Source organism: Monodelphis domestica, chromosome 4, assembly GCF_027887165.1.
Source record: "Monodelphis domestica isolate mMonDom1 chromosome 4, mMonDom1.pri, whole genome shotgun sequence".
In the NCBI taxonomy this organism is placed as follows: Eukaryota; Metazoa; Chordata; class Mammalia; order Didelphimorphia; family Didelphidae; genus Monodelphis; species Monodelphis domestica.
In genome coordinates, this window is record NC_077230.1 from 300,599,759 (window position 1) to 300,622,756 (window position 22,998).

The 22,998-nt window shown below is 37.3% G+C and overlaps 1 protein-coding gene across 2 annotated transcripts in view; it reads left to right on the forward strand.

The window, feature by feature from the left end:
• Window positions 1-22,998, forward strand: part of MTUS2 (microtubule associated scaffold protein 2) — a 726,305-nt gene that overhangs the window by 247,835 nt on the left and 455,472 nt on the right. For both annotated transcript variants that reach the window (XM_001376400.5, XM_056794728.1), the window contains one exon: window positions 2,594-2,834. In XM_001376400.5, the coding sequence (XP_001376437.3) occupies window positions 2,594-2,834 (241 nt within the window). The remainder of the gene's footprint in view (window positions 1-2,593; window positions 2,835-22,998) is intronic.

A 22,998-nucleotide genomic window follows, 5' to 3' on the forward strand; every position in this document is an offset into this window, starting at 1 on the left:
TACAAAATGCATGCTTAAAATAATTGTGTGTTAAATTGGATCAGCCCCCTTAGGTGGTTCCCTTTAGACTATAGGATAGAGGCCAGGAGCCCTGGGGTAGGCCACTGGGTAAGAGCCATTTCCATGATTAGATCCTTTGTTTATGAGGCTATTATCTCTAACTGGCAAATAATCAATGGATTCCAGCGCTGGGGTCATTTAAGCATGGGACAAGCAAAAAGGGGTGAGTGAGGTGCTGTTTCATTCAGAGAGGCTATTGCTCTTTTTTTATATTGAGCACCTCAAGGCAGAGACCTTAGATAGGTCTCCAGATGTGATTCTGAAGAGTGTTGCCTCTGGTAAGATAGCAATTTCCTGAATAGCAGGAACAGAAGTAAGCTTCAAATGCAGAAGCCATGCATTTTTAATAAAATGACTGGGACTGCAAAAAAGCTTCAGACTGCTTGCTTCCCTGTCCTTATTGATAGGGCCCCCTTGGTATCACAGCACCGTCATGGACACACAGATCAACAGGGCATCTTTCCTTGTGGAGGGGATATTAGGGATGCTCCCTCCTACCCATTCTTCTGGACTGTTTCTGGGTGGGTGGTCCTGCATTTGTGGGGAAGTCAACAGGGGCAGAGGAGCCTTGGGGAAAGGGATACCAAAGGCATAATGTAGGGAGACAATAACCTAAGCTTTGTGTGGAATGGCTGGGGAGGAGTGGGAGAGCTACTCTGCATGAATCCAATCAGATTAAAATTTTTGTTTGCTAGTTTCAGGATTTTATAAAAAATCATTAAAGTATCTCTTATTCCTTTTTTTTTTTGAAGTTTTATCTAATAACCTCCCCATAAGAATATATTCCTACCATTGGGAAAGCTTTCTGTATTGATCTGTGGGTGTTTACAGCCAGTCACTACTACCTCTAGTGCTCTGTCAACAGAGATGAAAGTGAGTGGTTTGAAGCTTTTTGCAGGCTGGCCTGTTGTATTAAAAATGCATGGTTTCTACATTTGAAGCTCATTTCTGTTTCTGATACTGAGAGATTTGTTATCTAACAAGAGGCAAATTCTCCAACAAAATGACAAGCATAGTAATAATGACATCCTCAGGGTCACTGTGGAATGGGTGAATTTGACCTGGGAACATCTGTTTCCAAAGAACTGAGAAAGTACAAGGAAAATCAAAACAAAACAGAAGCTGGGCAATGGACCTAGAAAAGTGGAGGTTAGACAAGAGGATTCATTTGGCAACCAAAATTGCCTAAATGGAAATACTTGTTTAAAAGAGGCACATTGTCATTCACCAAAAGATCACTATGTCAGCAGCTGAAATGTAAAAACAAAAAAAAAATTTCTGAGCATGTTAAAAAAAATCAAAGACAAAATGAGGAGAAAACAAAAGCAAATTTATAACCTCACCCCCAAGAGATCAGAAAGCAAAGAAAAAATATTCTTTCATACGAATATAATTTGACACTATGGATTCAATTATCTACTATAACCTATTTACAATGTTATTCTGATAATAAAAGCTTTGAAGACCTTCTCTTATTTCAATAATGGCAATTTTAAGGAGAATTCTGTATCTTTTTCAGTATTAAAAGGGTGTCAAGTTGGGATGGTATCTTGAGCAGTTAGGATCAAAGCTTTTATAGGATCTTTTTAAACTGTATTGTTTAAATGCTTATAATTGCTAAATAGAGTGGTTTGACATATTGAATGTATTGTAAGCTATAGCAGAGTTAATTAACAGATATATTTTTGCATATATAGCCCCAGGCATTATTTTTGATTAAATTTTAAAGGAAATTAAATCTTGATTTCCACTTTTTTTCATTTTTATTATAAATGAGACACAGGAAATATTAATAGGTTCTTACCAGTGCGGTAAGATTTTCCACTTTAAAAGACTTTTCGTAAGGAGGACCCTAATCTAGACCATTAACTACAAGGGAAAAATACTTATCTTAAATTTTGAGGAGAAAGAAAAGCTTTGATCAGACTTTCCAGGGAATAATTACCTTAATCATAGGAAAAAGAAGTGAGAGGAAATATCTGCTATACAGAACAAGAAGGGCTAATTCAGATTCCTTCAACTTTTTTAGTCATTTAGAAGCAGCAAGGCTGTCCAAAAATACATTTCATTTGTAGCTTTAAAAATAAACCCACTCTTCCTGGGTAACCACACCAATGGGCTAGTACTCTTCATATAGACTGGTAAAGTGTCTCCTGATTGAAAAGGCTTCATTGCCACTGAGATTTCTTCAGTAACAGAGTAAATGTTCATAATTAGTTTTTCTGATAATTTTTCCTCTTTGTTTTTACTGTATGAATTCCTTTGTCATCTTCTGAACTTCCACAAAAGACCCTGAAGGTAGAAAACATGTACAATGATCCTTGTATCTTCTTAAAATAATGTGTATACTCAGTCACAGTATTCCAGAACTGGAAAAGACCATTTAGAACATTTTATAAATGAAGGAACTTTGTAACTTTCCACATAGCTAATTGGTGGTAGAACTGAGACTAGAATCCAGACTTTGTGACTCCTCTGGCCATTATGCTTCGCCATATTGTATTTATTATTCCAATTGTTTCTTTCTCTACAGGTTGCAGACAGACCCGGGAAAGAAGAATTCTGTTCACCCCCATATACCCACTATGAAGTACCTCCAACATTCTACCGATCTGCCATGCTTCTTAAACCCCAGCTGGGTTTGGGTGCGATGTCCAGGCTGCCATCTGCCAAAAGCAGGATTCTAATTGCAAGTCAGAGGTCTTCAAGTACTTCTCTTCATCCGCCAGGACCAATTTCAAATGCTACCAATCTCTATCATTCCGATCCTTCAGGTAAATACTTAAATAATCGCTCTTGTTGATATTTTTAATGAGAATGTTAAATACAAGTAACAGAGATTATTAAAAGCTACTCACACTTTAAGAGAAATTTTTTCCCCCATTCAAAGTTGTATCTTCTGTGGGATATGTTACTAGTTTATGCTCATCAATTCTTTCCCAGTTGCAAGGTATTGGCTTATTGTTCATTGTTCAGTATTAATATCCTCCCCCCAAGAATTTTTTTTTAATTCTAATTTTCATGATCATGGTAACTACTTGCTTATGCTTTTAACCAAGGAAGTAATCAGTGTGGATATCTCCCAATATGGAAGCTCCCACTATGGATGGTTTAGTAACTCATCTTGGGTCTCAGAGAGTTCTCCAGGCAGGTCAATTGATCAACATCTTTAATGTATTACTTTTATTACAAGTTTTTGAAATATAACATGATGCTAGTTATTATTTCTTATCTACTAGGCCATAAGATTATAGATCTAGAAGTAGAAGAGATCTAATCCACTCTCCTTTTATAAATGAGGAAACTGACTTACAAAGCAATTATAATTTGCCCAATTTCCCATAAGTAGTAAGAGGCAGAGCTGAGATACAAATTCTGGTCTTTTGACTTTCCTGAATGCAATATCCAGGTCCTGGAGACTCTTCATTTATTCTAACCCAAAGTTCTTGAGGCCCTATTCCATAAATCTACCAGAAAGAGTCAACAGACCCAAAGTGCAAAACAAAAAGCATTTAATAAAACATAACAAAGTCGTAGCAAAGATTTTAAATCTTATAATATGCCTTTTTTCAGCCCCTTAGTCCGGGGCTATTTCTCTCACCTCCTTTGACTACAAGGAAAGCTTTGAATCCTTATCCATTCATTTCCTTGGCCTCTTCCATCCTGTGGGAGAGGGATAGGTATTTTAAGTATACGCTTAAGTGGGAGAGGGATAGGTATTTTAAGTATACACTTAAGTATACAGAGCTTAAAGCATGAGATGTGTTGCCCAGTAAGTTCCCCTTGTAGCCTTGGCTTGGACAGGGGGAAAAACAGTGTTCACCATCACTATCTGTACAAAACTACTGGCTTTTTCACTACTCTGCACGTCAGGTCATGTATGCCTTCATTCCCAGGCTTCATTTGTTCCTCTTCTCCCCAGGCTCCTATAGGATCTGTGGGGGGGGAGGGGTAGTTAGATGGCACAGTGGATAGAAAGGCAGGTGCATTTTTTTTAAAGCATTTTACAAATATCTCATTTTATCCTCATAACAACCCTCGGATATAGATGCTAATATTATCCCCATTTTTGTTGTTCAATTGGTTTCAGTTGTGTTCAACTTTTCATGACCCTATTTGGGGTTTTCTTGGCAAAGATACAGAATTGTTTGCCAATTTCTTTTCCAGCTCATTTTACAGATGAGGAAACTGAAGCAAACAGGGTAAAGAGGCTTCTCCAGGGTTGCACAGGTAATACATTTCTGAGACTAGATTTGAACTCATGTAAATGAGTTTCCCTGACTTCAGGCCTGGCACTCTATCCTTTGAGCTACCTAGCTCCTCCATCCCCATTTTACAAATGAGGAAACTTACGCAAATGATTCCTGACTCCAAGTCCACCTAACTGCCTCATAAATGAAGCTGGAATTGTCAGGGATTTATTTAGGACCTTGTACCATAAATTCCAAAATCTGAATGTTTACTCTCCTGTAGTTCATTTAATGGAGGAAAAGAAGTGCTACTTAACAATGCATCATGGTTGAAGAAACACAGAATAGCTAGATTTGAAGAATGAACTTCTCTTGAATTTGTATGAGCTTTGGGAGTGAAAAATGGATTATTTTTTGCTATCTGATATACCTGTTAAATATTCTGGAATTTGATTTATAAAGTCATACACATCAGAATTAAACATGGCAGGCAACTGGGAAACTTCAAGCTATGAAATATGTCAATACAAACTTTAAAGTTACTGCATTTCTTCATTTTTTCATTTTTCTGCATTTTGGGAATCTGTGTTTTTGTCAGTTCTGTAGGCCTTCCACTGACACAGATCATATACTCTTTCTAATTTTGTAGACAGGCTTTGGAGGAGGTTGTAGCCAAAAAGTCATAATTACATGTCCCCTTTGCTGATGAGTATGTCTGATGAACATTAGTGGGTTTTTGGATAGCAAATATACAGCCATTGAGTAAGATCAGTGATAGACTTAGAGGTCATTTAAATACAACTCATTCTTATATCTATGTTGAAACTGGGGCCAGAGGTTAATATCCAAGTTCACACATATATGAGTGTCCAAGACAAGATTTAGATTGAGCTCTTCTAATTAGAAAGCCAGCACTTAGATCTTGAATACCATTGGGATAGCCTTCAAGAATCCAGTGTTATCTCTGTGCTATGATGGAGGCATCAACAAATTTAACATTTTTATTATATTCATAGCCATCAATTTCTATCAATTAGATGTCCAGGTTAAGATGGCTACAGTGTAGAGGCAGGGCTCTTCCTCTCCTTATCATAGACTGATAGAGAATACCTCAAAAGGACAAAAATCCCAAGTTCAGATGAGCAAAAGGGCTCCAAAGTAGGACACAGCATTAAAGGTACATGGAATTTGGGCATTTCCCCACTATAAGGGGGTGAAATAGCTTCCACCAAAACGTGATCTGATCAATCCTCCCCTACTCCACCTAAGGCACCAGAACCAGAGCCAGCATGCCAGAATCAGAGCAAGCATGGGACAATCTCTAGGTTCTTGGGAGCTGGCTAAGAACATCATAGACTTACCCCTGAGAGCAGCTTGACTTGGGACCTCAGGAGGCTGAAGATTGGCTTTGGGCGGGCAGATAGAGTGGAGAGGGGCAGCACACAGTAGAAGCTGGGAGGACTCAGGAAAAAACCACTCAGTAGCTTGGTACACAGATAGCCTGTCCTCACTCAGATTTCTGGCTGGCAATGGAAGGAAAAACCAACATGGCAATGTCCAGCAATACCCAAGATATAAAATCTTCAACCACCAAAAAGAACAAGAGAAAGGCATTCACCCTGCATAATTTTTATGAAGAAAAAAATCCAAACTATAGAAGAAACAGCAGAGGTTGGCAAACAAGTAAACACACCCAAATTTTACTCCGCCAAAAATGGAAATTGGTCACAAGCTCTTGAAGAGCTTAAATTTGAGATGATGAATCAAATGAAGAAGACAGAAGAATCTTGGCAAGAAAAATAGGAAATAGTTCAAAAGGAAAATGATAATTTAAAAGACAGAAACTCCCACTTGGAAAAGGAAGTCCAGAAATCAAATGAAATGATAAGAAAATTAGAGGGCAGAATGAAAAAGCTGGAAACCATGAAATGGAGGCTAGACCAAACAGAAAAGGAAAATCAAAAGATCATAGTGAAAAACTAGTCTTTAAAGACCAGAATTGGGCAAGTAGAAGCTAATGATCTCTCAAGAAAGTAAGAATTAATAAAAAAAAGTCAAAAGACTGACCAAAAAAAGGAAACATAAAATATCTCACTTAAAAAATTAATGACCTGGAAAACAGGTATAGAAGAGACAATTTGAGAATCATTGGTCTACCTGAAAACCCAGAAATAAACAGAAACCTTGACATCATACTACAAGAAATTGTCCAAGAAAACTTCCCTGATTTTCTTCAACAAGATGGCAAAATAGACATTGAAAGACTCTACAGATCACTCTCTACATAGACAATCCCCAGTAATGTAACTGCCAAATTCAAGAGTTTCCAAGATAAAGAGAAAATATTATAAGAAGCCAGAAAGAGACAATTCAGATATCAAGGAGCACCAATCAGGATTACATAGGATTTGGCAGCTTACACACTAAAGGTCTGCTTGAAATATGATATTCAGAAATGCAAGAGAATTGGGTCTATAATCAAGGATCACCTACCCATCAAAATTGACTATATACCTTCAGGGGGAAGTATAGGCATTCAGCAAAATAGAAGATTTCAAAGTATTTTGTAATGAAAAGACCAGAACTAAGCAGAAAGTTTGATATCCAAACACAAAATTCAAGAGAAACATGAAAAGGTAAATAAGAGAGGGGAAAGAAAAAAAATTGAATTATTTTTCTTTAAGGGCTTCAATAAGGTCAAATTGTTTATATTCCTATATGGAAAAATGTTATTTATAACTCTCAAAAATGTATTCACTATTATAGTAGTTAGAAGTAATATTCATAGGTTGAGGTTGGGGTACTAAGTGTTCTAAGATAATATGCAAAAAAAGAAAAGGTGGAGAATAGAAGATGGCACCAAAGAAATTTGAAGGAATAAGAAAAAAATAGGATAATGTATACCACACAAATTGGCATATGGGAAGGGGAGGGGAAGAATACTGTTATAAGAAGGAGAGATACTTAAACCTTACTCTCAGTGGAACAAATTCTGAGAGGGAAGAGTATCTAGATCTATTGGGGTATTGAGTTCTATCTTACCCTACAGGGAAAGTAAGAAGGGAAAAACCAAGGTGGGGGAGCAGGGTGAGTAGTACAAAAAGGGAGGGAAAGAGGAGAGAGGGAATTTAATAGACCCTAAAAACAGGAGGAGAGGCATAAAAAAGGAGGGGGGGAAAAGGGAAGTAAAATAAGGGTGGGGATTAGGGGGACTGATTAAAAGCAAACCACTGGACTAAAAGGAAATAGCAAAAGAAAGGGTAGAACTAGGAGAGAAAATCAAAATGCAGCCCCGGCTATGCATCTCAGGCAATGAATCGTGCCTTGAGCTACAGGGTCAAATATGGTACTATAATATGCAATTGGCCTCATCTGCAGTCTAAAGATCTGGGCTAGGACTCCAGAAGCTATCTCCTTTGCTTCCTGGACAAACAAATAGAATTCCTTGGTGTAATCTGTAATTCTCAATGCAGGAGCTGTCAAAACCACTTGTTTCAGTTGTGAGAGAGCATTCAAGTGTTCTTTTGTAAGTTTTAGGGGTTCTTCCACTTCATTCTTAGTTAAATCAGTCAGACACTTGGAGATGTTAGAATACCCAATCACCCATTGCCTTGATAATCCACAAATCCCTAGAAATGCCCTTAGCTGTTTCTTTGTTCTTGGTACTCCTAGCTTTTAAATGTCTGCTAGCCTTTTGGTGGAGATTTTTCTAGTGCTCTTCTCTAAGATAAAGCCAAGATATTCTACTTTAGGTGAGACCCATTGCAATTTTTTTCTTGAAATTTAATAACCTCTCTTGTACAGTTCTATTAGCAACATTTTTGAATCTTACAGGCATATTCTAGCAGATGGGGATGCAAGAAGGAGATCATCCACATAGTGCACTCTCTTGCTATGTTTAAACTTTATGGATTCTAGATTCTTTTTTAATAGCTGACAATATATTGAAGCACTTTCAGAAAAGCCCTGGACCACTTGGGTCTAGCAAACTGATGGTCCTCTCCCCATTAGAATGAGAAAATGTCCTTACTCTCAGGGTCCAATGGGACCATAAAATAGACATTTGCTAGGTCCAAGATGGTATACCAGCTAGCTGAACTAGGAATCTCTGATATGATGCTACTTAGGTATGGAGTAATTGTGTGAGTCCTTTTTATAAAGTTGTTGATTACTCTCAAATCCTGCATGAATCTCCAAGAGATTCTTCTTTCATGTTTTGTTTTGTTCTTTTTGATTGCTAGAATTGGGCTAATTTACGCTGAGATTGTAGATCTCAATATGCCTTGCTCCAATAGACTCTTGATAATTAGAGTTATGCCCTCTAAGGCCTCTTTGTTCAATTTATATTGGGGGATTTTGGGAGGTGTTCCTTATTTCACCTCAATCTTCACTGGTGTTGCTGATTTAATTCTTCCTATGTCATGTGGATGTGCAGCCCATATGCCCTGTGGAATGTCTTTGGGCATTTCAAACATTGATTTGTCTATGGACAGCTGATCAGGCATTTCATCTACCTCAATAATAGGAGTGGATAATGTTTCAATGATTGCTTGGGCAAATGCAAATAGATTTTCCCAGATTGCTCACAGTGAATAGTCACCCCAATTTTGCATAAAAAGTCCCTCCCCAAAAGATTGTCAGGGCATCCAGGTATTAATATTAAGGTCTGATCAATTGATAGAGGACCTTGCTTTACCATCTTTGGTTCAAGTTTTGGAACTCTTGTATTTCTCTGGTAGCTCCAGCTACTGTCACAGACCCATCTATGGTGCTATGACTTGAGAACAGATCTTGTTGCCCCAGTAACAATCAAAGCTTTGTAGTCTTGTTCCCCAACTTTTATCCATACATAAGGTTCTTGATTGTGATGGTTTTGTAGAACTGGTGTGACAAGGAAATCACTTTAAAAGACTGATATATATTAATTTAAGGTCGCCAAGGAATTCAGCTATTTTAAGGTTTTTAAGAAATTTTAAGGTTTACACTGGTACCATCATGTTAAGTGATTCTATGTTCCCCAAGCCTTGAACTAACTCTTGCCCAGTAATCTACTTTAGATCTGTGTCTTCTCTTTGTAAACCTGGTTCTTCTTCTGTTAAATATTGATTCTCTACCCCTTCTTGTGAAATTTTAATGATGTGGTTATCCCCCTTATAAGTTTCACCCTTGGAGATGATGTTAGAGAACTTGTGACAGGCATGGAATGTTGAGTGAGAGGCAGCAGCTTCATTTTGGCTTGTAGAATGTTCAGTGTCAGAGCTTCTCAGAGGGTATATAGCTATTTGCTCTTTTCTCTTGTCTCCTTCATTCATCTTCTTGGAGTCTGTGGAATGTAATGGTCCATGGGAAAACATGTCATTATAGTATGGATTTTGAACAATGCTTTCCCCTTCCCACTTTTTCGTTTCAATCATTTCCTGTGATGGTTTGGGATTATTGTTTGATTTTATGTTGCCATCTGAATGTTGTGAATCAGCTCTTGCTTTGGGAAAGAAATATTTTGCCGTAGGATCTAAGTTGGACTTTTGTTCACTCTCTTTTGGTTCCTTCTGTATAGAAGTTTGCTTATGCATTTCAGCATGTGGGGGTATGGATATTATTGTGTTAGTATATGTAACTCTGGGCTTTTCTTGGACTGTCTTTTGCTTTTTGCTCGTTCCCTTCTCTTTGGGTTTTGGAGAATCATTGCAAGGTTTCTTTTTTGGTTAGTATTCTTTTGTGATGCTGGATTTGACTGAAGGATTTGTTAGAAATCCCTATGCTATTTATTTCCAATCCATATTTGCATATCAGGAAATTTTCAAGATATTTCTTGATTTGCTTTTTATTCTTCCCATTGCTCTCTTCTATGCCCTATATGTGATAGATCTTGTTCTTCATGTCTACTATGTCTTTTTGTAACTCCCTCTCCATCTCTTCTATTTCCCTCTGTTTTAAGTTCTTGTTTCCTTTGTCTCCCTCTCCAGACTCTATTTCTTCTACCAACAATTCTTTTATTGTCCTCCCTAGTGTGACAGTCCCTGTTTTCCATCCCTGCACCCTTTTTGCATTAAATGTTCCTTTCCTCTGGCTTCATGCGGTGTATTGGGAATTTCCTTTAGACAGTACAGCCAAATACTTGGGATTTGTCCCTTACTGATCATTTGTTGAATTGTTCTCAGATCTGGGATATTTTGGTTTTTTAATTTGCAGTGATCATAGTACTTTGGCTTGCCTGGATTATAATATGCTTGTCCTCTGTTATTATTTCTGTTTCGGTTGTAGCAGTTGTTATATTGTGGTCTCTTGTGGTTATTTTGTTCATATCAGGACTTCATTGGACAAAATTTGACTATTTGTCCAATCCTGGGGCATATGAAGCATTTCCTAGTGTCCCCTTACCCTCACTGTTGATATTGGGGTCCTTGTTGTGGGAAAGTCCTAATGGTTGCTAAGTTCTTGACCTTCTCTATTTCCTTTTTCTTAAAGTCTCTTTTGTCTCTTCTAGTTTTTGCTTTAGACCTTCTTTCTCTTTTGGCTGTTCTGTGTGTGTATTGTGCAGATATATAGCTGAGTTTCTTAATTCCTGTAGTGATAGTGACTCAAATTGTGGACAGAAGTATCGGTAGAAGTTTCTAAGAATAGAGTTACATCCTTTTAGGAACTGCCTCTTAACATGGGGAATGGCTTCCACATTTTCTTGTGGGAACCCCCAGATTGCTTCTGCAATCTCCATCAACCTGTCTAGATACAATGAAGGATGCTCTTTTTGCTCCTAAAAGCCTCTCAAATTCTCACCATGCATTTGAGCGAATGCAGAAGGATTTTATTTGTTCTAGAAGGTCTTCACATGCTTTTTAGATAAGTGAGGTTTTTTGGCCTGGAAAATTCCACATCTGCATGAAATTCTGGCCAGCTGGTCAAATTATCATCTTCTCTCATCTTTCTTAGGAATTGGGTCTTTTCTTGGGGGCTAAAAAGTTCACTAAGTAAAATCTCTACATCCTCAAAGCTAGGCTCAAAAAGTTTGAATGTCTGTTTTAATTCATGCAAATACTTGTAAGGATCAGTGCAGAATTGGGGAATTCTTTATTCAGGTTTTCTAAGTCTTGTGCGCTGAAAGATTTATGCACCTCCATATGTAAAACTCCTGAATCCTGTGTGAGTTTAGCATAGTCCCTAAGAGGCATGATTTTTTTGTACCTCTGCATTTCCTTCAGATTGCATTGCTTCTGTGTTTGTTTGTCTACCATTATCTTTTCTGTGCAAATTCCTATTCAAAGCTGTTGTTATTGTTGCTATCTCAGTGTTTTTGCTCTTGTCTTTGTCATTGTCAGTACTAGTCCCTGCCACAGGCTTTTTCCCCATTCCCAGTTTCTCCATCTTAGCCATGAAGTCTGTAATGGCTGCCATCTGTGAGAACACCTTGTCAAGTCTATCTAAGTTGTTAATGTCCTTGTCTAAGATTATTTTAAGTCCCTTTCTAATTGTAGTATAAAATTGCCAGACCATCATGACAGATTCATATACCATTTGGAAAGTTGGCCACAAAGTTGATATCTCTAGTTTAATTTGATCCTAATACTTTGTTATGTTCATAGCTGCCCCATGACACCACTAAATATGGTTGTAATTGCCCCAGAGATGGAGTAGTACCAGTGAGCCAACAGTGCTAACACCAGGGTAGTACGAATAATTTTCTGGTACATTTTGTTTCTTCTTATGTCTAACCCTTGTCCAGTTATTTGTTCAAGCCTCCCCTCAAAGGAAAATATATGTCAGTTTGAATTTCTGTATATGCTTGTTCAGGGTTCTGTGCTCAACATGGCTGCCCCACCTCCCCAGTCTCTTCCAACTGCCAGGTGCTACTGTTGATGATGGAGTCTTGTTCTTGTCCAGATAACTGGGGTGCCAAACTGTAATATATAACCAGAAGGAAGTCACATACACTCGCACTGGGGGAAGGAGAGGGGGATAACAGAGTTAAAGAAATGGAGAGTGGGAAGAGATTGATCCTCCCCTCTCTTCCCCTTGGGAAAGACAGCACAAATTGTCTTCCAGAGGGACAGAATATGTCTCCTCAGAGATCAGGTTTGGGACATGGAGGTTAATGACTGAAGGAGAAGGTCTTAGAGAAATTATCCACTGCCTCCCTTCTTGATGTTGGCTGTTGCTGAGAGTCAGGGTAACTCACCTGCCTCTGGACTCTCCCAATATCCCAACTACCACTCCTCTCTTTTGAGACCTGAATTACTCCTCAGCCCTGGTCTGGAGCTAGCTCTTTTCCTTGGGGGGGTATGATTCTCCCCAAATCTCCAATCCCCTTCTGTGATGTTAGAAAGCAGGCAGATCTGATCTAAAGGGATAATACTTTATTCTTGGGGACTCATAAGGCAGAGAGAATGAAAGTGTTGGATGAGGAAAGTGGGAGATACGAATCCCTATGACTTAACAACTGACCCCCCCAAATCCTGAAGGGTTCAGGCTGTCTGCCTGACCCTCTTTTTGGCCAGTTGTTGGGTTTGTCCTTCCTCCTAAGCTAATCTGGCTAAGAGTTGAAGTTCAGGACAATTTTGGGGATAGAGAGAAATCTTTTTTGTAGAAGACTTTCTATAAAGTCCCAGTCTACTTTTTGTCTGCAACAAAAAGCCAGAGAGATTTAAGGGTTCACTGGAAGGAAGTCAATGGTCAGAGGGATCCTCTGTCTCAGAGGTTCTCTTCTCAGACCATCCACTCCAGGAGAGCTGACAAGAAGTGATCTGGCAGTTTCAACTTCCCCCAACGACTCTCTTCCTTTCTGGAATCTTTAGTCTTCTTGGTCCTTCCCCTGCTTGGGCTGTTCCAATGCATTGCTGGATCTGATTTTCTCTCTCTTATACAAACCACACAAAGCAAAAGAAGAAAGGGTAGAACTAGGATAGGAAATAAAAATGTTGGGGAATACACAGGTGGTTATCATAACTCTGAATGTGAATGGGATCAACTCACCCACAAAACAGGAGCAAATAGCAGATTGGATTAGAAACCAAACTCCTATCATATGTTGTCTGCAAGAAAAACGCATGAGGCAGGTAAATACACACAGGTAAAAGGCTGGAGCAAAATCTATTGGGCATTAATGGAGAAAAAGAAGGCAAGAGTCACAATCATGATATCTGACAAAGCCAAAGTAAAAATAGATCTAGTTAAAAGAGATAGAGAAGGTAATAACATTCTGATAAAAGGCAGTGTAGACAATGAGGAAATATCAGTACTCAACATGTATGCACCAAATGGTATAGCATCCAGATTTCTAAAGGAGAAATTAGTGGAGCTCAAATAGATAGCAAAACTACACTCATGGGAGAATTGAATCTTCTTCTATCAGATCTAGATAGATCAAACCAAAAAATAAATAAGAATACTGCAAGAGATATGAATGAAATATTAGAAAAATTACAGTTAATAGATATATGGAGAAAAATAAAAAGGGACAAAAAGGAATACACCTTCTTTTCAGCAACATATGGTACATTCACAAAGATTAACCATGTACTAGGGTGTAAAACATGGCAAACAAGTGCAAAAAAGCAATAATATATGCAAACTTTTCAGATCATAATGCAATAAAATTTCTATCATTGAGTATTTATTGCTAGCATCAAGATGATCCACTGGATAAAGCATTCAACCTGTAGTTAAGAACACCTGAATTCAAATCCTTAGGCACTTCATACTTGTATGACCAATCAGACCCCTTAACATGACTGCCTCAATTTCTTTATTTATACAATGGAGGGGATAATAGTAGCCTATATCTCTTATAGTAGTTAGGAGGATCCAAGGAGAAGATATTTGTAAACCACTTTATAAGCCTAAAGTTCTATACAGTAATGAGTTATTATTATTAGCTCTTATTATCAATATGTTAATTTATTTTATTTTTATTATTTTATTTATTTATTTATTTTAGCAAAAATATACAGTGCTAGTTGTTGTGTTGAATATGAAGACATATTACCCAGACCTACAAAGAATTAACAATATTGCTCAGAGAAGACAAACATAAAAATCTATAGTGCAAGTCAATATATGAGAAATGTCATATGAGAATTTAAAATAAAATTACAAAGGGAAGGAGGTTTACTTCTGGCGGGGATAGTCAGGGGAGTTACTGTATAAAAGGTGGCTTTTGACCTAGCTCTTGAAGAACAGTTGATTTTCCAAAAGTTAAAACAAGGGAAGAAAATATTCCAGTTAGAAAGAATCATAGAGACAAACCAAAGATTGGGTGTTCAAAGAACTGTTAATTTATCCTGAATGGACTAGAGTTTCTGTTGTGGAGAAGTAGATGAAAAGGGAGGGATTTGGACTTCATCCAGTGGTTAATAGGAAGTCATTGAAGGCTTTTGATGGAGAGAATGAAATGTATGGACCCCTTGTATGACCTGTGAGTCCTATGGACTCATTCTCAGAACCATATTTTTAAATAGTTGGAGGAAATGCTAACATTTCAGTTGGAAGTTAGTGAAAATAAAAAAAAATAAAGATAAATTTTTTTTTTTCTGATCTAAGTTTATGGCAATTAGGTGGCACAGTGGATAGAATACCAGGCCTGAAGTCAAGATGACTCATCTTCCTGAGTTCAAATTTGACTTCAGATACTTACTATGTATCTGACCTTGGGCAAATCATTTAACCCTATTTGCCTCAGTTTCCTTATCTGTAAAATGAGCTGGTGAAGGGAATAGCAAACTACTCTGATATCTTTGCCAAGAAAACTCCAAACAGAGTCATGAAACAATCGAACAACAACAACAGAATTTATGGACTGATTTAATCTCTGGTCCAGAAACCCCAGATAAAGGACCCCTGTTTTTTTTTAAACCTTACCTTCTTTCTTAAAATCAATATTAATTATTGATTCCAAGACAGAAGAGTGGCAAAAGCTAGACAATTGGGATTAAGTGATTTGCCCAGGGAAACACAACTAAGAAGTGGCTGAGGACAGATTTGAACCCATCTCTAGATGTGGCTCTCTATCCACCAAGCTACCTAGCTGCCCCAGGAAACTCTGTTTTCAAGGGGCATTTTAAAAATCTTTCAGGAAGTAGCATAGGGCAGCTTTTGTATGCATTAAGGCTTTGGCAGGACTCTGTAAATTATGGATCAAAGATGACTATTAAAGTGAGTAAAAGAAAAGGCTTTAAAAAGGATTCTGGCACAGTACCTAGTATGGTTCTTTGTATACAGATATATCAGAGATGATTAGTAAAGATGTGTTGAATGAACAAATGAATGAATGATGGGACGAAATAGTTGCAAGGGAGGTTAGGCATCCAGTTGGCTGGAAGATAATGAAATAGAAAAGCAACACTGCAGGAGTAAGTGCTTGATGTCTAATTAGAAAGGTGAAGAGAGAAAGAAAAGAAGAAATGAGAAGGGGCTGGAGGTTTGATTTCTACCTAATATCTACCCATTTCTTTCCATTGGCAGCAAATAATGGCAGCTTCTGTTTGCATTATGGTTTAGCCAGAGTGAAATAATATGGATCAGTTACCGGAGTAGGATAATATGAATTAAATAAATTTAAGGAGCTTTTACCAAGTGGCTTCCATGTTCAAGGCCCTGTGCTACTCTCTAGGGAATATAAAGGTAAAAAAGGAGTTTATGTTCAAACAGGGAAACAATATAGAGAAATTTAAATAGTAAATATATGCAAAGTAGTTGGTTGGGAGGAAAGAGGAGAGGATAACCCCAAGGGCTAGAGGGATGTACTTGACTTTAGTCTCAAAAGGATCTTGGGATTTCCAGAGGCAAAGATGGAGAGAATCCCAGCCTATGCAAAAGCATCCCCACTCAAGAGGAAAGGAAGCTAAATGGCCCAATGAATAGAGTGCTGGGCTTGGATTCAGAAAGACTTATCTTTGTAAGTTCAAATCTAGACTCAGCTACTTACTAAATGTGTTATCTTATGCTGGTCTCTAAACTCTACCTTAGTTTCCTCTAATTAAGATTATCTAAATAAGATTAATAATCTGTAAAACGATTTGAAGAAGGAAATGGCAAACCACTCCAGCATCTTTGCTAAGAAAATTTCAAATGGAGTCACAAAGCGTTGGAGCTGACTGAAATGATTTCCCAACAGAAATGGAAGGAAAGAGCAAAAATCATTATCAATAAAGCTTCACAAAGGAGCCTGAAACAGTTGAGCTCCTGGTAACTGAGTCACCAGAAAGTAGATATGGAATTTTGCCTCAACTATTAGCCACTGAAGTTAGCCATAAATTAGGCACCAGCAGTCACTGAGGATTACAACTGAGAATCTCACTTCTCAAAAATATGAAAGGGAAGGAGAAATGCAGTGAACAATAAAAAGTATGCAGTAGACATGTTTGTGTTTCTGCCAGTAGCAAATAAGAGCTTTGTATGTGCAAATAGAAGAATGTGTAAGAAATGGAGCAATGTTTCTCTACTCTCCTTTTGCTTATTACAAAGAATGAAATTATTCCTTCAAAGAATGGGGAAAAAAGTACTTCAAAAGGGGAAAAGGAGTAGAAAAATCTGAAGAAAATTCTATTCTGTGTCAGTAGTCTTGAGGGAAGAAGAATGTGTTTGAGTAGCAAGGAAAGAAACTAATGAACATTTAGAATTATGGAATGAATAATAAATGAAAGAAAAGGCATTTATTAAATGTTTACAACATGTCAAGTATTGCCCTAAGTTCCGGAGTTACAATATAAAGGCAAAGATGATCTCTTATTTTCTTTTTAAAAATAAATTTGTTTTCTACAATTTTGAGTTCTACATTCTTTTCCACCTTCCCTCTCCTATCTCCTCCTTCCCTCCCTTAGATAGTAAGCAATTTGGTATGCTATATATACACGCATATATATATGATTTCTCCCTCTCTCTCACATATACATACATGCATATATGTATATATATACACACAAATATGTATGTGAACATATTTATAACATGTATATATACTATATATAAAAAGAAATGAAAAATAGTATGCTTCCATCTGCAATCAGATTCCCTCACTTCTTTCTCTGAAGATGGATAGATTTTCCCTTTATAAATCAATTGGAATTGCCTTGGGTCCTTATATTGCTGTGAACAACTAGGCCATTCACAGTTGATCATTGTATACTATTCCTCTTATTGTATTCAGTGTTCTCCAGGTTCTGCTCACTGTACTTTACATCAGTACATGTAAATCTTTCCAGATTTTTCTGAAAGCATCCTGTTCTTCATTTTCAAATTTCAATTTCAATTTTAACTTCAACTTCAAATTCCAAATTTCAAATTTCAAATCAATTCTTCATTCATCAAAGCATCAATCTTCATTCACTCCCTAATTGATGGAGAGCCCCTCACTTTCCAATTCTGTGCCACCACTAAAAGAGCTGCTATAAATATTTTTGTACAAGCAGATCCTTTCCCTCCACAATTTTAAAATTTTTTTGGGATACAGACATAGTAGAGGTATTTCTGGGTCAAAGGGTATGAACAGGTTTAAAGCCCTTTCAATACAATTCCAAATTGCCCTCCTGGATGGTAGGGTCATTTCACAACCACAACCCCTCTAACGTGCATTAGTGATCCGATTTCCCCTCCATTCCCTACAACATTTATCATTTTCTTTTTCTGTCATGTTAGCTAATTTGCTAAATGTGAGGTAATACCTCAGAGATATTTTAATTTGCATTTCTCTAATAAAGATTGATTTAGAGCATTTTTCCTATAACTATTGATAACTTTGGTTTCTTTATCTGAAAACTTCCTATTCATATCCTTTGATCAGTTATCAGTTGAGGAATGATTTTCATTTGTATACATTTGACTCAGTTTTCTATATATTTAAGAAATGAGGTCTTTGTCAGAGAAACTTATAAAAATAATTTTCCTGGCTTTCTGTTTTCCTTCCAATCTTGGTGGCATCAGTTTTGTTTGTGTAATATTTTTAGAATTCAATGTAATCAAAATTATAATTTTAATCCCACAATATTCTCTTTCTCTTTTTGGTCAGAAATTCTTCCCTTATAAATAGATCTGACAGATAAACCTTTCCATGCTCCCCTAATTTGTTTATGGTATCACCCTTCATGTTTAAATTATGTACCCATTGTCATCTTATTTTGGCATATAGTATGAGATGCTGATCTATGCCTAATGTCTTTTTTTTTAATTTTTAAATAATATTTTATTTGATTATTTCCAAGCATTATTCATTAGAGACAAAGACCATTTTCTTTTCCTCCCCACCCCCCCATGGCTGACACGTGATTCCACTGGGTATCACATGTGTTCTTGATTCGAACCCATTGCCATGTTGTTGATATTTGCATTAGAGTGTTCATTTAGAGTCTCTTCTCAGTCATATCCCCTCAACCGCTATAGTCAAGCAGTTGCTTTTCCTTGGTGTTTTTACTCCCACAGTTTGTCCTCTGCTTATGGATAGTGTTTTTCTCCTAGATCCCTGCAGAATGTTCTGGGATATTGTATTGACACTAATGGAGAAGTCCATTACGTTCTATTGTACCACAGTATTTCAGTCTCTGTGTACAATGTTTTCCTGGTTCTGCTCCTTTCACTCTGCATCACTTCCTGGAGGTTGTTCCAGTCTCCATGGAATTCCTCCATTTTATTATTCCTTTGGGAACAATAGTATTCCATCACCAACATATACCACAATTTATTCAGCCATTCCCCAATTGAAGTGCATCCCCTCATTTTCCTATTTTTTGACCACCACAAAGAGTGCAGCTATGAATATTCTTGTACAAGTCTTTTTCCTTATGATCTCTTTGGGGTACAAACCCAGCAGTGCTATGGCTGGATCAAAGGGCAGACAGTCTTTTATCACCCTTTGGGCTCTATGCCTAATTTCTACCATACTAGTTTTCCAGTTTTTCCAGCAGTTTTTTTTTCAAATAGTGAACCCATGTCCCCAAAGCTTGGATCTTGTATTTATCAAACACTTGATTATTATGGTCATTTACTACAGTGTATTGTATTCCTAATCTATTCTACTGATCCACCATGCTATGTCTTAGTCAGTAACATTGTTTTGGTGATTCGATGGTGTCTACTTTCAAGGAAAATACATTTTAGTTTGAGAAACAATAGATTTAGGGGAATTTTCCAAGAAGGCATATTTTCCTTTGGAAAGTTACAGAAATGGTAAATAGAGGCCTAGAGAAGAGGTTTGAAACAACATTTCAAGTAGCAAATGGTGACATAGATTTAATTATGGTTCCAGAACTGAAAATCAGTGTTTGGTAAAAGGTACATAACCAGCATCATGATGGTTTCCAAGAAGATGACCTGGAATGGAACCTACCTAAATATATTACATCTCATGAGGCACTCACTAACCAGAACAGCGAGACCTCAATACAAGGTGTCTGGATGCTCCAAAGGCCTGGTCTCTAGTCTCAGCACCAAGGTGTCCAATAGGAAGAAGGGTTGGGGATTCCTAAGAGCTATGAGAAGCTTCCCAGAAAGTAGAGAACTGAGGAGCCATACAACTGGGTATAACCTTTATCCAGCAACACCACTACTCAGTCTTTAACAACATGCTAAACACGGAAATATGTATTGCTTGATCTACCTGTACAACCTACATCACATTGATCTGCTGTCTCAGAGAGGGAGAAAGACAATGAGGTGGGGAGAGAACTTGGATTGCAAATTATCAGAAAATGATTATTAAAAATTATAAAGGGGAAAGTAGGTGGCTCTGTGGAGTGAAAGCCAGATCTGGAAATGGGAGGTCCTGGGTTCAAATATGACCTCACATACTTCCTAGTTCTGGGACCTTGGGCAAGTCATTTAACCCCCATTGCTTAGCCCTTACTGTTCTCCTGTCTTGGAACCAAAACACAATATTGATTCTAACACAGAAAATCAGAGTTTAAAAAAATTGTAGCTACATGTAATTGGAAAAAATTAATTAAAAAAACAGAAACAAACAAAATTAACCAAGTAGATAACTGTATCCCCTGAGAAGGAAGCAACCTGTGTTCTGAGGAATAATGGTAATGTCCCTGCTTGAGAAAGTTCTTTGTGTAAAAATGCACCTAACAAATTTTAAAAATAGTAACAATAAAGCAACAAACAAGGAAACACAAAATGTTTCTAAGGTGAATCCTCAGAATGTTTTGTGAAATTTTTGAGCTCCTTTTGGGACATCCTGGCTTAGGGTTCTGTTTGATATTCAGAAGAAAAATGTAGCTTAGAAGAGAAGTAAGGGCTGGAGTACATATTTTTAAGTATCAACCACATAGAAGTGAAAGAGATCACTGAGGGAGAAAGATAAGAAAAAGGGAAGAGGAGAATTTGGGGAATGATTACATTAATGGGACAAAAGAATTGTGAGGAACCCACAAAGGAGAAAAAGGAGCAGACATATATATAGAAAGAGAGCCCAGAGGATATAGTGTTTGAGAAGCCAACAAAGGAAAGTGTTCAAAAGATGTAAGTATCCAACAGTGATAAGTACTACAGGGGAAAGGAGGAGGAAGATAGATATTCTCTTCATTTCACCGGTAGGAAAACTGAGTCTGCAAAGTTAAATGAATTTCCTAGGATCATAACAATAATTATTATAAGAATTAAGTGAAAAACAAGGTCTTGTGAAGCATGTCACTTTTCCCTAAGCCACTTTGCTAGATATTAATAAGAATGTTATTTTTTTTAAAAAAGATTGACCATAACAATCTGTCCAGTAAAACTACTTGATAAAAATACAATATAATAAATCCATGCAAATATTTTTAAAAGAATATTTTAATTACTTTGATTGATAATCTTGTGATTTAATTAGGAAGTATATTATTTATTTAGAATGGTGGACTTGGAAACAAGAAGATCTGAGTTTGAATCTTGTGTCAGACACTAGCTCCTGGCCCCTGTATAAACCCCTAACTTCTCAGCCTTAGGTTCCTCTTCTGTAAAATGAGGATAATAATTATATCTATAACCCATGTTTTGAGGATAGAATGAAATATTTGTGTATCATTTTTCAAACCTTAAAGCTTTATATAAATGCTGTTATTATTGTTCTTATTTAAAAAAATACATATATTGTAAGATATTAAAGAAAGGAACATTGTTCTCTTCGTGCCTTGAACAGACATAATTAGCTATATTATGTCATGTTAGCTATATTAAAGTTTGATGTTTTAAGATTTATGATGATTAATACAAAAGAGAAAGGAGAGAAAAAATTTTGAATGCATTTTCTAGACTCTTAGAAGCTACATTTTTAGTACTTTTTATACACTTATAATTGTAAAGGGGGTGATAAACTCTAACTAAGAAATATATGAAGTAAATAAGAAATATACATAAATGGAGCAGCCTCATTCTTGAGGGGTGGTAGGAAAGAAAAGCATGATCCCTAATTTTTCCATACTCTGAACAATGAATATATTAATAGGGAGGAAATCTACTTATCAGTAGAAGTTCCCTGAAGCCTGCCTTATTGCATGTGACACTCACCGATAGTCATCTGTACAGAGATGGACATTTCAAGTATACCCCACTGTTTTATGGGTCACCACAAATCTAGTAGCTTTTCAAAGGAGTGGACCCTTTTTATCTATTTTCCTTCAACAAGCCTTCCTTATTTTGGCGAGCTGCGTCTGCTGTCTGGACAATTTCCTCCTGTCTGTTTGCTCAGATTTTAGGCAAATAGAGCAAATGAACAAAATACATCTTAGATAAATAGGGTCAGCACAGAGGGAGTGGGTGAAAGGACTGAGCTTCAGAAAGCTCCCACTCCTTTCAGGTAAAAAGGGACACAGAAGTTAATTAAATCACATCTTGGACAATGGAAGTCCAGTAGAGTCGGGCAGTAGAAATAGTGATCCTAGAGGTAAAACTTTGACTGAACTTGAGTTTGTGTGATACAGTGAGAATTCTCTGGAAAATATACGTATCCTGATGGCCTGACACAGCCATCTTTCAGTCACCGGGGCCTGAGACTTACTTTTGCACCTCTCTACCAAGAGCTCTTCAACATGTAAAATCTTTGTGATATATCTGTTCCTTCTCTCCATTCCTGTTGCCACTAACCCTAATTCAAGCCTTTATGGCATCTGCCTAGACCACTTTCTCTCTATTTCTGGTTTCTTCTCTCTGTCATTCATATTATGCCCTATTAACAGGTTACTTTTCCTTTAAGTGTGATCAGGTCACTTCCTTCCTCAAAAACTTGCACAATGGTCATCTTTCAAACAGTGTATTTGTGGTTTTATTTTGGAGTTTTGGTTATGTATGAGTGGACTCTTACAACAGGGCCCAAAAAGGAAGGGTGTTTTGCATGAAAATAAAAATAAAATTCAAATGAAAAAAAAAAGACTTTCACAATGTCTACTAAGTAAAGCCATTGTGTTCAAAAGCCCTTCCAATCTAGCCTCTTCCTTCCTACCTTTCCAGTCTTCTAATATACCCTTTACTCCTTAACAAATGCACTTCAGTCTGGTGAAGGCAGTCTGATCCACCTTTTTGTTGTTGTTGTTAACAAAATTTATTCATCTTCCTGGAGGGGGCGAGGTGAGGGGGGCTCAGAGCCCCTTGAGCTGCTGCTTGAGGGAGGATGGGTTGTAGTCGCTTGGCGCCTTCTGCTTCTTCATCTACATCTGGGACTAGGTGATGAACTGCAGCTTGATGACGCTTGAGTTGATCTTGGTGACCACCAGCAGCTCCTGGATGTTCCATGAACAAGACACTCCATCTCCATGCCTTGACTCTGGGCATTTTCTCTGACTTTCCT